General features: G+C 42.4%; 1 protein-coding gene across 4 annotated transcripts in view; it reads left to right on the forward strand.

Annotated features, from left to right (window-relative positions):
- Positions 1–17,349, forward strand: part of AMBRA1 (autophagy and beclin 1 regulator 1) — a 148,082-nt gene that overhangs the window by 57,743 nt on the left and 72,990 nt on the right. For 3 of the 4 annotated variants that reach the window (XM_030451888.1, XM_030451891.1, XM_030451890.1), the window contains 2 exons: positions 7,706–7,789; positions 8,308–8,408. In XM_030451888.1, coding sequence (XP_030307748.1) covers positions 7,706–7,789; positions 8,308–8,408 — 185 coding nt within the window. The remainder of the gene's footprint in view (positions 1–7,705; positions 7,790–8,307; positions 8,409–17,349) is intronic. The other variant, XM_030451889.1, reaches the window with a different exon arrangement.

Consider the following 17,349-nt stretch of genomic DNA (forward strand, 5'->3'; position numbering starts at 1 on the left):
TCATCCAGGCCAGGATGCCATTCCCTTCGTGGTCTGGTGACACTGCTGGCTCATGTTCAGTCAGTTGTCAACCAGTACTCCCAGGTCCCTCTCTGCTGTTCCACTCTCCAGCCACTCTTCTCCCAGTCTGTAGCACTGTGTGGGATTATTATGGCCAAAGTGTGGTACCCACCACTTGTTCTTGCTGGACCTTATACCCTTGGCCTCAGCCCACTGACCCTGTCCAGGTCCCTCTGCAGCATCTTCCTCCACTCCAGCAGACCAACGATGCTTCCACCCAATTTGGTGTCATTTGCAAATTTACTCAGGGTAGATTCCATCCCCTCATCCAGGTCATCAGTAAAGATGTTGAATAGGACTAGGTCCAGTACTGATCCCTGGGGAACACCACTTGTGACTGGACACCAACGGGATGCAGCACCATTCACCACCACTCTCCAGATCATCAAACTTGGTCATCCAACCAGTTCCTAACCCAGCAAAGGGGGTACCTGTCCAAGCCACAGACTGCCAGCTTCTCCAGGAGGATGCTGTGGGAGACTCTGTCAGAGTCCTTGCTGAAGCTGAGGTAGACATCCACAGCCCTCCCCTCATCCACTAGGAGATGAGATTGGTCAGGCAGGACCTTCCTTTCCTAGACCCATGTTGGCTGTGCCTGATCCCTTGCTTGTCTTGTAGATGCTTGATGGCACCTGGGATCATCTGCTGCAGAACCTTGCCAGGCACTGAGGTCAGGCTGACAGACTTATGGTTCCCCTGATTCTCCTTCTGGCCCTTCTTGTAGATGGGCATCACACCGGCCAACTTCCAGATATCTGGGACCTCCCTGGTTAGCCACAACTGGTGATAAATAATGTGGAATATCTTATTCAGTTCCTCTGCCAGCTCCCTCAGCACCCTGGGATGAATCCCATCCAGTCTCATAGACTTGTTAGGATCCAAGTGGCAGAGCAGGTCACTAATTACTTTCTCCTGGATTACTGGTATGGTATTCCACTTTCCATCCCTATCTCTCTCTCTCTCATCCCTATCTCCCTATCACTCCCCTTTCCCTATCAGCAGCCCAGTTGCCCTGAGGACCAGTCTTTTTCTTAAAGACTGAGACAAAGAAAGGTGTTAAGTCCCTCAGCCTTTTCATTGTCTTTTGTGACTCTGTTCCTCTCCTCATCTAATTAGGAATGGAGATTTTCAATGGCCCTCCTTTTGTTAATAATGTATTTATGAAAGCACTTTTTAAATTATATTTTCCCCTACTTCTTTAAGTTTTATGAAACATAGTACATGCTTTATCTTCTAGTCCTTGCAGTTCTTGCAAGTACACCATTCCCAAGATAGATGTTATCTGTTTCCATTTCCATAAATGAGCAGTGAATTGCAAGAATTCAGAATCTGGTTCTCCTTTTGTTAGGTTAGAGATTTAGTTTCTTACTTAGTTTAGGTTAGAGATTAAGAGTTCTTTCCCATGTGAAGTAGTGGATTCTCCGTGTCTGGAGATATTTAAAAAGAGACTGGATGTGGCACTCAGTGCCATGGGCTGGGAACTGCAGTGGGAGTTGATCAAGGGTTGGGCTTGATGATCTCTGAGGTCCCTTCCAACCCAGCCAATTCTATGATTCTATGGTTCTATGCTGGAACAGGTTGCCCAAGGAAGTTGTGGCTGCCCCCTCCCTGGAAGTTTCCAAGACCATGTTGGGTTGGGCCTTGAGCAGCCTGATCTAGTGGAAGATGTCCCTGCCCATACAGGGGGGTTGGAGGTAGATGATCTTTAAGGTTCCTTCCAACCCTGTTATTACTATGGCTATTTTAATACAACATCCTTCAAGTACTGCCTTTAGAGGCAGACTTGACCAACCTGTAAAGCCAAATAAGTTTGCCCATTCTGGTAACTTCCTGTGAGCTCCTGATACAATCTTTGTGCTGCTACTGCCCTTTGCTTTATGCTCCTCTGTGCTGTCTCCTCTGAAATAACCTTCTGCAGTCTTAAAAAAAAAAAAATAATAGCAAGTAGGGGGAGATACTTAACGTTTGAAGTACTGAGAAAATATTATAGTTTTGTTCTGTTACATCAAAATGTGGAAATTGAATCCAGAGTCAACCATTACCAAGATTAGCAGATGATACTTAACCAGTTATTTAGCATTTCTGTTGTGTAAAAGCATTTTAAGTTGGTTTGCATGAAACATCATAAAAAATACTGCAGATGTGGAACAATTGGCTTGGTCTGATATAATGTGATTCATACCAACTTGCATGGCTTACTGGTGCTGGCTCTGAAAATTAAATGGCTTTTCAAAATGGTCACTATTGTCCTAATTCTACTGACAGTGTAGGCAGTGGGAGTTTTAATATTGACTACAGTGGGAACAGTTAGATTAACAGATTGCATTAGAAATCCCATGCTGTGTGTTTAATTTCACTTCCTGCTACAACAATTTCTAAATATTAATGAAAATTCCTGCCAAGATAGAAAGCCAGAACATAGCTTTTTTCATTTCTGGCAGTCTTGATGATCTTCTGTATCCACTCAGTTGTTAATGTGGTAGCCAAGTTGCCAGATGAAAAGGAGTGTCTTTTCCTTCAAAATTTAGGATTCAAAACTTTGCATCTCCAGCTCTGTTTTGGGATTGGCATTGCTGCTCCATTGTGTTTACATAGCTTGAGTTTTCTCTCAACAAGCAAACAAAGCAGTATCAGAGAAATACAAGGAGATTTGACAGTTCTATCCAGTTAATGATAAACTTTCATCCTTTTTATTTCTTACTAAAGGTCCATAAATATCCAGAGTGTTTGGGATTTGCTTTCTTTTCCTGTTCTATATTGTGTTTAGTGTTAATGCTATTTTCCCCCTACCAACTCTTATTCTCCATATCAGTATTTTGATTTGTCCCACACTATCTGAGCAAATTATGAATAAAATGCCTTTTAAGCCAGACCCTTGAAGTTGTTTTGACCATTCAGTGGTCCTTGGAATTTTCCTCCTGAGACAAATTAGTCTGTTAATTATAGGATTAATTTTCCCTTGTCACCTGATGTGCTGATGTCTTCTGAATCTTCTCTTGCATCTTGCTCAGTGGATTTCTTTGTGCCTTCATTATTATTTTTTTTCACTGCAGAAGCTTCCCAATGCTATTCAAATTCCAGTGCTACATAGGCTGATAGCTTCCCAAGCTAGGAGTCTTTGAGTTGTCTTGTTTATATAGCTGAGTTGATGCAGTGCAAAGATGGCAAATCAGCTTTCTTTGGTTTTGTTTCATATAAACATTTTTCAAAATTCTGGTCAGTCGTTCAAGTGGAGACATGAGAGGAAGAGCAGAACTCTTGGTATGACTTGGAGCAATATTTTAAATAAAAATATTAAATATAAAATAATATTAAATAATTTGCCCCTGTGCTCAGCCCTGGTGAGGCCACAGCTTGAGTCCTGTGTCCAGTTCTGGGCCCCTCAGCTCAGGAAGGAGATTGAGGTCCTGGAGCAGGTCCAGAGAAGAGCAAGGAGGCTGTGAAGGGATCCAGCACAAGTCCTGTGAGGAAGGGCTGAGGGAGCTGGGGGTGTTCAGGCTGGAGAAGAGGAGGCTCAGGGGAGACCTCATCACTCTCTACAACTCCCTGAAAGGAGGTTGGAGCCAGGGGGGGGTTGGGCTCTTTTCCCAGGCAACTCTCAGCAAGACAAGAGGGCAGGGTCTCAAGTTGTGCCAGGGGAGGTTTAGGTTGGATATTAGAAAGAATTTCTTTATGGAGAGGGTGATCAGACACTGGAATGGGCTGCCCAGGGAAGTAGTGGATTCTCCGTGTCTGGAGATACTTCAAAAGAGAGTGGATGTGGCACTCAGTGCCATGGGCTGGGAAGTGCAGCGGGAGTGGATCAAGGGTTGGACTGGATGATCTCTGAGGTCCCTTCCAACCCAGCCAATTCTATGATTCTACGATTCTATATTTGCTGGTGTATTTAAAACAAAGGGCATTGCAGGACACCTTTTTAGCTCTGTTACAGTACTTGCTGGGACACATTTTTGTTTCATTTATGTAGACACAAGCAGAGGGCTCTGCTTTTACAGGTTATTTTAATTGAACTGTGCACTGCAAATTGTTAGCTAATGAGTCTGTAGGCAGGTGACATTAAATCAAAAGTAGAGCATTAGATTTTTTACCAGTACTTCAGAGAACTTTGGAAACTTCATTTCTTGTCGGAGAGCTAACATCTGCTCTCCTCTCTCTGTCAGCAGCCTATATGTGATACAGAAATAACACAAAGTGCCACCCATCTTCACTGATCTGTAGGTTGTAGTGTTTTGTAGTTTTTTTTTTAATTTTCCTTTTTAGAAGGTGCAGAAAGAATCTTCAGCTGCCACCAAGGTAATAGCAGCTGTTCTGACTTTTCAGCAGTAGACACTTAAAAACACTTTAATATGGAGCTGAGCATGGAAGTTTAGGTATAAGTGACTCTGTATATTAGTGATTTAGAGTAAGGTTTGGTAGTATTCCTATTTCCCACAGGAGGGAGTGTATCTTACACTTCCATCACAGGGAATAGGAATTCTAGCATTCTCAGAGGGTACTCAGTGTCTTTCGTGACTCTCTCTAAGTTACAGGGCTGTAGCAGTAGGGATGTAGAGTTTTTAGATTTTTAAAATATTTTTAGGGGGTGTTAAAAATAGATTGCTGTCTCTTGAATCAGTAGAGACCGTGTCTGTCATGGTTAAAACTGCAGAAAAGTTTAGTCTACATTACGAGGTCTACTTGATTGGAAACTTTGTGTCCTAAAATATTTTCCTAAAATATTTTTCCATTGGGTTGTAAGGGACCTCAAAGATCTTTGAGTTCCAACCTCCCCAGCATGGGCAGGGACACCTCTCACTAGACCAGGTGGTTCAATGTCCTGGCCAACCTGGCCTTAAACACTTTTTGTGGATGCTAAGGGCATTGCCTAGTGACATTTTTAAAAACTTGGGCATTTGTTGCTTCAGGTCTTTTGATTTGGGCTACAGGAGACTTTGCACCTGTATTTTCTTTTGTTTGCTGGAGCTATTTCCTCATTCTTTTAAAAATCTGCTGCAGAGATTCAACTGGAGAGTTCTGTAAGGTGTAGTCCTGCTGCTGTTCCTCTTGCTGATATTTGTCCATTTCAAAAGCATCTTCTAATTCCAGTAAATGTCCAGAGCAAATGCAAACAATGCCATCAGTTTTGCTGCTTTTCTCCTGGGAGTGCATAGCAGCTTAATCTAAAAAACTCCTATGTGGACTTTTAAGATTTTTATTTCTTGTCTGACTTTCATGAGCTCTTCCTCTGTGTGTGTCAAGATCTGGAATTTGACACTCCTTTTTCCCTGTGGCTTTTCTCTGTAGCAGGTGGAGTTGGTAAATCAGCACTGGAGTTCACAGGATTCCTGCCGTGATAGTTGATCTGCATCATAGTAGGCTTCTGATAAAAAAAGGCTCAGCTTTTAAATTTCAGATTTCAGGAACCCTGAGGATGAGGTTCCTCTTTGGCTGTGAACTGCAAATGCTGTGTCTGCAGTGGGAGGACAAATGGAAGCTTTGAGCTTGAATTTAAATTTGGTTTTGGTGAAATAGTTTGAAATGCTAACGAGCTTTGCAGAACAACCTCTGCTCCTGTGTTCCTGGTTCCTCAAGTGTGTGGGAAACAGCCATGTAATGGACTTTCTTCTCAGCCCACATTTCTTGCTCACTGACTTTAAGAAAGAAAAACAAAAAAATTGTGAAATGCACAGCTTGCAGGAGTGGGTTAGGAAAGCACTTGCTAGCGTGTGGCATAAGGAATGTTTAGTTTCCCAGTGACTCCAAGGCTCTGCAAGTAATATTCTCTACTTGGCTTCCTGGAAAGGAGACACAAAGGGCTGTAGCTAGATTGGGATCTGGCATCCAGGTAGAATAGAGTTGCTACTTGTGCAGGGTCATGGAGAGAGTAAAATTCTGAACGGAGAATAAAGCACTGTGGAGGTCTGTTTCAGAACCCCAGAGGCACTGATGGAGTCTCATTATTTACCTTGCCATTCTAGTGCTGTATAATTACAGGTCTTCTTGTGACCTATGAATTCAGGATCAGGAACTTTGTTTGCTGAAGACTTTGTAGGTCCTCCAGTTTGGCTGCCTGATTGTTGTAGGCTTGTTATTGCCAAAATCAAACTGGGGGGCTCTGATAAAAGAACAGCAGCAGCTGTGGCTTAGCCTGACTCCTATATAGACTTCCAAGGACAGCAGCCTCACAACTTCCCTGGGTAACCTGTTCAGTTTGGCACTGCCCTCTTGTCACCGTTAATTGCTGGGCTGACAATCAACAGAATGACAGATGCTCTCTGTTAATTCCCTTCCCCCCCTCAACCCCATTCTGATAAAGGAAAGAGAGAGAATAAGGGAGAGACTTACAGGTTGGAAACTAAACCACGCAGCTTTAATGAAACAGTTGATGATAAATATAATTAAATATATATATACAAACATACAGAAAAATAAATACCACATTCCTCCCACCTTCCCCCCCCAATAACTCTCACGTCACCACTGAGGCTGCAGGGCAGCCCTGAGAAGGTCCAGGCTGGAATCCTGGAGTCAGCAGCAGTCGGGAGCTGGAGGCAGGAACACACAGATTCAGGCTGGGGTGGATCAGGAGCACAGGCAGAGGAATGGACAGAATAACAAAGAAATAAGGAAGAGTTGAAGAAGGGCCAAAGGGGTTTGACCCTCATGATCCCTCAAATTTATACCGAGTATGATGCTTATGGGATGGAACAGTCTATTTGGTCAGGTTTGGTCACCTGTCTTTTCTGCTCCTCCCTAAAGAAGGGTTGCAGTTGTTACCCCTTTACTTCCTCTCCCTTTCCAGAGTCCAAGATATTCCCCAGAACTGAGCAGTGGCCTTGGTTCTGCACACCATTCTCTAGCTGTAACTATAAACATGGAAGCAGACATTGACAGAGAAACTTGCTGTTAATTTCTGCAAATACTATTTAGAAGAGAGTTAGCTGAAAGTAAAATCACAAGACAGAAAATTAGTTCTATCCTGCCCAAACCAGGACACCTCCTGAGGAAGAAGACTGTCCTGTGTCTGCTCTAGGACAATAGCTCTTGGATTCTTTCCCCACATTCCCAAAGGCCCAGACGTTTATTGTGAAACCAAATTAGAGCTACAGGTCTGACTGATACCACTTAAGATCTCTGACTTCACTCAAAGCTTGTGAAAGGTGAAATTATCTTTAACTATGATGGCACTTAAACAGGACCTTGAGGGAAAGAGTGCAAAAGAATTCTGCAGATTTCCTCTTTTGCCTGCACTTCTGCAAAAGAAAAAATGAAACTTAACAGATCTCTTTGAATTACAGAATGTTCTCATCAGGCCTGTGGAGTGGTTGCTTTTGTTCCCCCAGTCACTATTCTGAAGTTCCTCTTTCATTTGCTCAGGTGCTCACATTGACTCTCTGTGGATTTGTTGATACTTTTGAGACATTGTCAAACAATGTAGAAAGTGGACATCAGGACAGTTTTATCCATACATAAAACTGTCAGGAGTCTTTGGTGCAGTAGGTTTATGCATTTAGAGCACGAGAAGCATGTAACTTCTGCAAGAGAACCATTAAATCTCGGTGACATACTCAGAATGATGAGGTGATGCAGGTGGGTTTTTCTTTTCTTGGACAATACTTTATTACACAGTATTTTTAATGTATAATTATTTTTTTTCCTTTTGCTGAAGGGACAATGGAGACCGATCTAGGCACCGAGCTCCCCGCAATGCCCGTATGTCTGCACCATCACTGGGCCGCTTTGTCCCAAGGTAAGGGTTAAATGTAAGAGTAAAAGGGTGTGGAAGTCCTGGAGCTACCACTTGTACTACAGCTCTCTTGGTGCTTTCAGCTGGATTTGTTTTCTTGCATTGGGCTTCTGTATTCTTGGTTTGCAATTTCTGTGATAGAACGTTACTATGTATGATCAGCTCGTCCTGTGGCATTTGAAGGACAGCATGGTCTAAGTGTTCTTACCTGCAGGCTGGGGCTGAGGTGTGAAGTCAGGAGAAAAGAATCTGATCAAGATTCTCAGCCCAGCATGCTGGTTTGAGGTTAGGAAATGATCAGCTTAATGCTGATCTTCACAGCCACATTGATTAGAGAAGCATCTAATCTGTTACTAGCCTTTAGTTTGAAGCAGTGGTTGGCTAAGAAGAGTCCAGCCTTCCCTCTGCTATAGTCTGCTGGAATACAGTCATGTTTCCTCAAAGTGATTGCAGTTGCTGTCTAGGGCTGTAGTATTCTGGGATGTCTGTCTCCATGTAAGCTTGCTCTTCATGTTTTGCAGACGCTTCTTGCTGCCGGAGTACTTGCCTTATGCTGGGATTTTCCATGAACGGGGGCAGCCTGGCTTGGCCACCCATTCTTCTGTCAACAGAGTTTTGGCAGGTGAGGAGATTTCCTTGTTTGCAGTGGTCATGTATGTTAGTGGTATTTTTCTCACTAATCCGAGCAGAGGAAGATTGATGAGGAAAAGTCTAATTCTGACCTTTGAGGTTCTATTTAAGTTGCTGAAATGAGTTAAATGACTCTTGGAGTGATGCTATCTGTCATTCAAGTGCTTGGGCACTGCAGATTCCACAGTTGAAGTATGGATATGGGAGTCTCTGTATGGATATGGGAGGGGTGTTGTTAACAATTTTCCTTTTGTTTAACTTCCTCTCCTCTTCCTTGATGTCTCTTTCTTAACAACCTGACAACCTAATGCTAAGCTTGCTGCAGGTCCTTTTAATTCAATTGTAGGGTGCCTTGTTTGTGTTCTGACTGGCAAGATGCACACAAGGCAATGAGGAATTCAATTAGGATTTTAATAAGTGCATATTAAAAAACTCAGCTCTCACCATATACAGCATACAGGAATTTGGGACCCTTAAAGGTCAGGCAGAGGTGGGAAGGGTGGTGGGGGAAAGACAGAGAGTATGGCATTCTGGCAGCTGATGAATGAGATGGTTATAGATGACACATCTTGAGGGTGGGTCTTTTTTGGCAGAGTCTGAGATGCTCTGTAATTAACCCCAGTGCAGGGAAGTCATCTTGGAGAACGAGGGATGATATATGGACAGGTAGGTTGGGATGTGGTTGTCTTCCTTCCTGTAGGTAATCACAGAACTACCACTGGAAGTAGTACTGAAAGGTTTCTCAAGAGGCTGTGTAACCCTTTTCCTAATGCACAATCTGCCTTGCTTAAACCATTTTGAACTGGACTGATCTAACCTGTTCTTTAAGATTCTTCAGTGGAGCTTTCCTAAGCATCTGAGGGTTCAACATGGATGATTTAGTGTGGCAGTGAGTGGTCTTTGGGAGCAGATTTCTGGCATATCCTGTACTTCAGTCTCCCTGGATATTTTGGCTTGAGTGCATAGACCTTGCTGTTGTAGTTCGTAGTTCAGTGAAAAGCCACCCTCCAAAGCACCTCTATTTTTTTTCCTTAGCAAAGAATGGAGCTAGCCTGTGGCTTGCACTGATGCACTGATTGTTCCCTGTGCTTGCTGCCTGTGCAGGCTTTGGCTCTTGGCACATGGAAACAGCACACTGGCAGATAACTATTGCTATGCAACACTGCAGAACTCTTTTTGTGGCCCTGCTTTGCTGGAGACACCTGCCTCCAACCTTCCTCCAGTCCTTCTCACAGTTTTCCTGTTCCTTAGCAGCTGGGAAACAGCCTGGCTTTTTCTCCTTGCATGTTTGAGGGAATTTGAGCCCCAAAATACCCATATACTGTATGTGGTTTTGTATGCCAAGATTAGAAAAGAAAGGCAAAAATTGTAATGATGGGGCTTTCAATAATCAATATTTTTTAGATAATGCTGTGCTGACCCTACTTAAGGTGTGTTGGCTTCTAGACAGACATGGAACCTCACACCAGAAAGGCTAGAACTCCACAGTAAAAGCTTTTATTGACTTAAAAATAAACTATCACAGCAACTGCTTGTGATACTCTCTTCTTTAACATTCTCTGCATTTACGTTTGTGCTCAAAAACATATTCATATGTTTTTCTTGCATTCATCGTGTTGGTCAATAGCATTGTTGTTTTCAGTGTTATATTTCAGAGTCATTTAGAGTTGCAGTGTTGACAACTATGCTTTCTTTTTTAGTTAGCCTGTGCCAAAGCTTATGGTGGTTTTCTTCACTTTCATAATGAAAAACCTCAAGCTCAGAAGTACTTCAACCCTGGCCTGGTAGCTGTGAGTGAGGTTGTCAGCCTTGACTGAGGGAAAAATCAATCATCTGTCTTCCTGTTAACACAGCTAATCTGAGCTTGAGTGCCTTAAATTGCTTCAATTTAAGTCATGCATCCAGACTGTAACTTCTGAATTATGTTTACATGCATAAATGCCAAATGTATTTCTTGGAAAAGCTCTAAAGCATTTGAGAAAAGATGCAAAAAAACCCCACCCCTCTGTATTCCTAACCTGACAACTTTCTAAGATTAACAAATAGATTTCCATGGTCAGAAACTATGAGTTTAGGAGAATGGACCCAATTAAGCCTTTGCTCCTGTCCCCTGCCCTCCTTACTGCTGTTTGCAGAGGAATTAGAAGCAAGAGGAAGAGCCCTTACTGGTGTGTGAATTACTTTGCTGTGCTGACTGAATTTCTTAATGTCAAAGTTCTTGCTGCCAGGCTCTGTCCACGTTTACTTTCCATTGTTTAAGTGTCATTCTAATGCAAAGGTAGCTCCATGCTAGGGAGTAAATTCTTGGAATTATAGAGAATAAATTCTTTAATAAGCCTGGTTTAACGAGCCACCAAAAATTGCAGATTATCTGAGCAGATGGGCAAGTACAGCAACACAGTAGGTTTGGCAGAATGATTCTGACATGCCAGGCAGGGCTTAGGTCAGGGTTGGAGAGTCCTTTGTGTACTAGGTGGGCATCCCTGCAAGAAGGCACTTCAGGTACTACAGGAAAGATGGCAACAGATGGGTAGAGTAGGTGGGAGTTCAGGGGTAAGAAAGAATACCAGTACATGTTACAGAGAGAGATGTCTCCATGCCAGCAGCAGTGAGTCCCAGTAGCACCTTCCTTCCTGACTCCTTACCCACTGGTGTATCTGTCAGCTGATACAGAATGCTGCATCACTGTGCTTCCTGGCACCAGGTAAAACACTATGTGAAAATAAATTACATCAACATTGTTACCTTTAGCATTCAAACTTGTAATCACACCCAAAAGTGGTAGTTTGACAAGTTATATTTTCCTGAAAAGTCTTACATTGATTGGCAGTAATTACACTGTCCTCTTTAATCCTTTATTAACTGAGTCTTATATCAGCTTTTTCATTATTTTGTCTGGAATCAATGTCAGGCTGACAAGACTGACATATCTCATCCTATTTCAACCTTTTAAAATACTGCTATAACACTAGCATATTTTTCCCTTTTTATTTCAAGACTCATCAGAAAACCTGGGAGTTCATTTGACAGCTTTTCTAAGGCTTTTGTTAGTGTGGGCTGTAAGCTACCCTCTGGACTCTTCTCTTCTTGGTGAACTACTGGAAGTGATGGGGTTGTGATCTCCAAGGAAATTTCCATACAGTGAAAGCTACTTGAAGCAGTTGTTTGCTAATATGATGATGACAGTGGTAAATACATTTTGGCTTCTCACTGAATAGGATTGGCCAACTGGATGTGACAAGACAATTGCATATTGGGGACATTTCAGACTACTAGTTGGGTTATTTATTTATTTATTTATTCATTCATTCATTTTTTTTTTTTACCTGAGTTTGCTCTGTACTTCCCAGATGATACCAAAGAGTTATTCTGTGGGATGTGGTTACACCTTTTGTCATGGGAATTAGTACTCCTGCAAAGTTCAGCAGTATTAACATGTTCTGGACCCAAGGAACACATACCTCAATATTTTGTTTACCACCTCCTACTGCTTTTTTGTTTTTCTTTAAGCTGGATATTTCTGCCCACTGTTTAGTTCATTTTGTTTGTTCATAGGATTTTATTTTTCTAAAATAAATTCTTCTTTGTCCTAAGTCACATCATGAGCAAGACACTGCTAAGTAATTTGAGAGCCAAGAAAGGATATTTTTTTGGCATCTGTTAATAGACAGATAAAGAATTGAACATCTTTTTAAAAATCAGTAAGTACATTAAAAAAAAAATCCACTTCATTGCTACTGAAGTGTGCTTATGACCTCTTGTTTGCCTATATGAACTTTTGCTTTAGGCTTTATAGTACTTGACTGCTTCCGAATGGACAGAGACATGATAATGGTATAGTGGAACAAAGAAGGCTTTAGTTTCAGTTCAGTGAAGCTCAGAGGAAGAAGGAAATCAGTGTTTGCCAAGGAATGTTGCAGAAGCCTTTAATAATTGGCACAGATGCCAGTTTGTTGATGTTCCTGTTACTCAGCAGGAGAGCTGCAGATGAAATCTTACTGGTTTCTGAGAGAGTTACCTAACTTTTTAAATGCTTCTGTCTCACCTCAGTTTGGTTTAATAGTCATCTATTCAGTTATGAGCATCTCAACAAACAAACTGGTTTTCCTTGCTCTAACACAGATCCTGTTTTGTCTGTTCTGGCTTTGCCACTTCAGCTCCTTAAATGGAATCCAACACCATTGCTCTGAGTTCTCCAACTCATGGGGAGATCTGGAGTCAGCATGGCTTAAGGGCTGAGTGATGCAACACTCTGCATTTACATTTTTTGAGTGATTTCATTGCTATTTCAGGGTAATAGATTCAGACCAGAGACTGAAAATATATCACAAAATGAGCTTAGTATTATGGACTTTTCCATAGCCCGTGCCCATTCAGAGTATGATCCACTACAAAAGTAATAATGGTGCAGCTTTAAATATCTGTGCTGGGATTTAAATATCTGTGTGGGACTAGGCCACAATACACAATCTGTGGCCTAGTTATACTGGAGCAGGCCTGAGGCTATAGGTGAAGATAAGACTTGGTTGATAGCCTGGCTTTAATTGGGATTCAGGACTTACGGGTGTCGTGTTCAGCTACTGTTATAAAAAAAAAAAAATCACAGAAATCATATTCTTCAGAGCTTGGCTCCCTGGGAGAATTCTGGGTCATGTTTCAAGTGAATTTCCATACTCGAGCCAGAAACTGCCAACACGCAATTGTCAGAGAATATGAAGTGAAAATTCACCAAAATGGTGGCTAAATGTTGTCCTTCTTCTGTGACAGGAAGATGTATTTGAGCACAATAGTTACCCTAATATCTATGGAGGCAATGACCCATAAATAGGGTCAAATTTTTGAACCAGCCCCACTAGCTAAGGGGCTTCCTGGTGCATGTTGGCAATCTGTTGATCAGTCCAGAGGTGTTAGAGGCTGATTGTTGTTCAGTACAAGGGAATGACTCTAACCTGAGGCCAGTGAAGATGGATATTCATGAGCCTGTGGTACAGACAGCTGGGTACAGTATTGTTTGCTGCTACAAATAGGATTGGCCCAGTAACCTTTCACTTCTGCTCTAATGGAAGTGATCATGGTTAAGAGGCTGCTCTGGTTGCCTGGGAAACCATGTGGCAGGCAGATTCTCCAGTTCCTCTGGCATCACAGGTGTGATTGCCTTCCATGGCTCAAATCTCCTTGATCTTACCCAGTTTTGTCACCTACTGTGCAAGTGAGCTGTGAATTCTCTTCTGAGATGCCCTCATCCTTCAAATGTGCTTGCAGTGATACATAATTGTGCAGAAGAAGATGGAGGTAAATAACTTGAGAGCACCAGAAGGCCAGCAAGTGTTGATGGGAAAAAATCATCCCAGTTGTCTCTGATGTACCCTTGTTTTTCCTACTCTTGGCGGTCGGGTACTTCACTAGCTCTGAGAACACCTTATCTACAGCTGCCTGAGAATGAGTGTTCTTTGAGTCCATACCTTCAGCTGTCAGTTCTAGGCTATTTGCTGTTAGCTTGCTTCTGCCTTTTCTTCTAAGACAACTACCTGGATTTGGATTAGTGTCCTGATCTAATCCTCCTTTTCACAGTAGGCAGATCTGCAGGATAATACAATCAATGAACTTTCTATGCATGTGTGACATTCTATGCAGTGTGGCTCTGTTGGAAGTCTGTTGGGCTTAATACAGAAAGATGTAAATCTGAGTAACTTCATCTCTCTGTGATACAGGTCAGTGGACACTGAACAACATGAGAGATTTTGATTCTGCAATATGAAACTTGGTTTTAGAGCATGAACGAGTGTGTCTGCTGCAGGAGCCCTTTCTCAGACCACATCAGTCTCAGCTACTCAACAAAAATCATCCTCACTCCTATATTGTGCTTCTCAACATTTATGCTTCCTATGTAGCACGGTGCTGTGACCTCCTTATTGATTTCTTCCTACTCCATGTGTCTCCTTGCTGTGCTTTGTGCATTGATGCAGTAGACTTCTGACCTGTCAAAAATCTGTATTTAAAGTAGGCAAGAAGCCCTGGTACTTGATCAGAAGCTGAGCTAGATGTGGAATGAAGAGACTCATTGTAGGGAGCTGGTTGCTACTTGGTGCTGTGTCTTTTCCACATTTCATGCTCAAAACATGGCTACAGAACTCAGCACTGTTTTGGTATTATGAGAAACAAAAATCCTGCTAAAAGGGTCAAGAAGTTCTAATTACACCTTTACTTCTGTATCCCAGCAGGGATAAGGGTGCAGTTGCAAAGTTAGTTACCAGCCCCTGTAACTAAGTTTCCATATGTATTTGTGGGACATTCAAGTAGGTACAGGGTGATACTCAAAGCCTTAAATTGGGCTGAAACAGTAGGGGAGACTTTGGACAGGTAATGGCAGCAGGTTATGGAATAACTCCGGGCCTGCAGCAAGATGCTTTTCAAACAAGGCAGCTCTTAAGAAGTCTTACTGGAGTTCAGAGTTACCAGCAGTCAGTTGCTGTTGGCCTTCCTAAGAACCAGGTGTCTGGAGTCTGGGGTCAATCCATAGGTAGAAAGACATGGAATATGACAATAACAGTCTCAGTGTCTCCATTTAGAGGGCAGATCTTTCTGGCAATCACTTTATTCCCAGTAATGCTCCAAGCAATATGTTGTGGGTAAGTGAAGAGCCTTACAGCTCAGAAGAAAATACCTTGGAACAAGCAATGTGTATCTTATTTGCAGTTTGTGAAGAATTGGGCAAAGTCGTGACTCTGAAAACGTCTTTGGGCAATTGCACGTGAACCAAGGGAAAATTAATTTCTATCCTGGTGACAGCAATGTCATCATAGAGGCATTATATAGTCAGCAGTATCAGAGAGCATGAAATTGCTTTTATCTTTTTATATGGACTTATCAACACTATTCCAAATGGTGTGCATCTCCATGTGTGACTTGTCTGCACTCCTGAAGGGTTCAAAATAGCTGAAGAAAGAATCAGCTGAGGAAAACTTCTGCTATATAATGACATATGCTCAATGTACTTAGCTAATCAAAGTAGTAGTAGTAGTAGGTAGTCACTGTTACTTGATTTATCTAGATATATCTATGTGGGCTAAAGATTCTTGATAGAACACCATTTAATTCAGTTGACAAAAAGCATAGAAAGATGCAGAAACTGACGTCAGACCAATTAAGACTGGAAAAAAATAGCAGATGTTTGAGTGGTGATGTTAGGTTCTTTTGCTTTGCCTTTTTTTCTTGTAGTCCTGCTGCATGAATTTCACCACTTACCACTACTGTGGTAGCTGTTTGCTTAAACAGGTGGGTTTTTTATAGTACACTGAGTGTATAAACTAGCAAAATTATTGAGAAATTTATAGCCCCACAGTTCTTGGTAAATGTATGTGAATCTTGATGGAATGTTTTCAGTGGTCCCAGGGCAGGAGAGGTCTCACAAGCCATTTGCATCATGTCATAAGTTGTGATCTGTTCCAGTGCCACTTATTGAAGGAGAGCACTGAATCTGAGAAGCTTGAATATTGTATTTAGTGATGCCTGTCCCAGTGAGCCTTTCTTTGTCATTATGGCTGGGGAACCAGGGGCAACCAGGCTGGTGAAGGGACTCGAGCACAGGCCCTATGAGGAGAGGCTGAGGGAGCTGGGACTGTTCAGCCTGAAGAAGAGGAGGCTCAGGGGAGACCTCATTGCTGTCTACAACTCCCTGAAAGGAGGCTGTAGCGAGGTGGGAACTGGACTCTTTTCACAGACGACCTTCAACAAGACAAGAGGACACAGTCTTAAGTTGTGCCAGGGGAGGTTTAGGTTAGATATTAGAAAGAATTTCTTCACGGAGAGGGTGATTAGGCTATGGAATGGACTGCCCGGTGAGGTGGTAGATTCTCCGTCCCTGGAGACATTTAAAAAAAGACTGGATGTGGCACTCAGTGCCATGGTCTAGCAACTGCTCCGGTGGGTCAAGGGTTGGACTAGATGATCTCTGAGGTCCCTTCCAACCCGGCTAATTCTATGATTCTATGATTCTATGAATTAAACCTGCCTTCGAAATTCAGGAAGGCATTGGAGAGTTCTTAAAAGTGAAGGGTACAGTGTGATTCCTTTTGTGTGCATTGTTAAAGCAATGAATTTCTAGATACCATTATATCAGGAGGGATAAGGCTTTGCAGAAGTGCTCATCTTTCTGTGGGCGGTGAGGGCCCCTTGGGGACCTGTCTCTTTGTGGGTGGTAAAGCTCACTTAGCCATAAAAGTATTTTCCCACAGCTTGCTGCCTCCTTTTTAAAGGGGGGGGAAATAATTTTTAAAATTACCCACGCTCCAGAGCACGGAGGGGAGGCAGAGACCTGTGCAATCTGCTCTGCAGAGGGGTAGAAGTTCTCAGTGGCGTGACGTGCTTGGCTATCATGTCTGGGGAGAACAGTCATGATTTTTGCTCACGTGTTTTACATAGGAGGAGGAACAGGGAACAACCACCTAAACCCTAAGCCAGATTTTCCACATCCTATATAGAATATCTTCATAGACATTTTTTATAACCAACGTGGCATAAGGATGGAGAAGCTCGTGCTATGGCAACGTAGTTGTATACTGGATCTGATAAGGGAACTGTATACTCAGTCTCCAGCTCCCTTTCCTAGGTAAATAAAATGGTACCATTGGGTCCTTCTGCTTCCTTCCCTGGAGGTTTTTGTGGTTTTTTTCATAATTGAGCATGAATGTATTGATATAATTTACATATATACAAATTGGAGGGTGTTGCTGTTAGATCCTGCAATGATAGATGTCTCTCTATACAGTATCATTACTTCAGCTTACTCTGTTGCTTTTATGCTTCTGGCCTGCTGGGTTTCCTTGATTATGGGGGAAGATGTGTGAGAAGGTGTTGTAGGGTTAGTCACAACTGGCCTGCCTCTGGAGAGTCACTTTTGACTTGTGGATTTGTTCATCCCAGGTACATTTGCC

The sequence above is a fragment of the Calypte anna genome, chromosome 5A (assembly GCF_003957555.1).
Source record: "Calypte anna isolate BGI_N300 chromosome 5A, bCalAnn1_v1.p, whole genome shotgun sequence".
Classification (NCBI taxonomy): domain Eukaryota; kingdom Metazoa; phylum Chordata; class Aves; order Apodiformes; family Trochilidae; genus Calypte; species Calypte anna.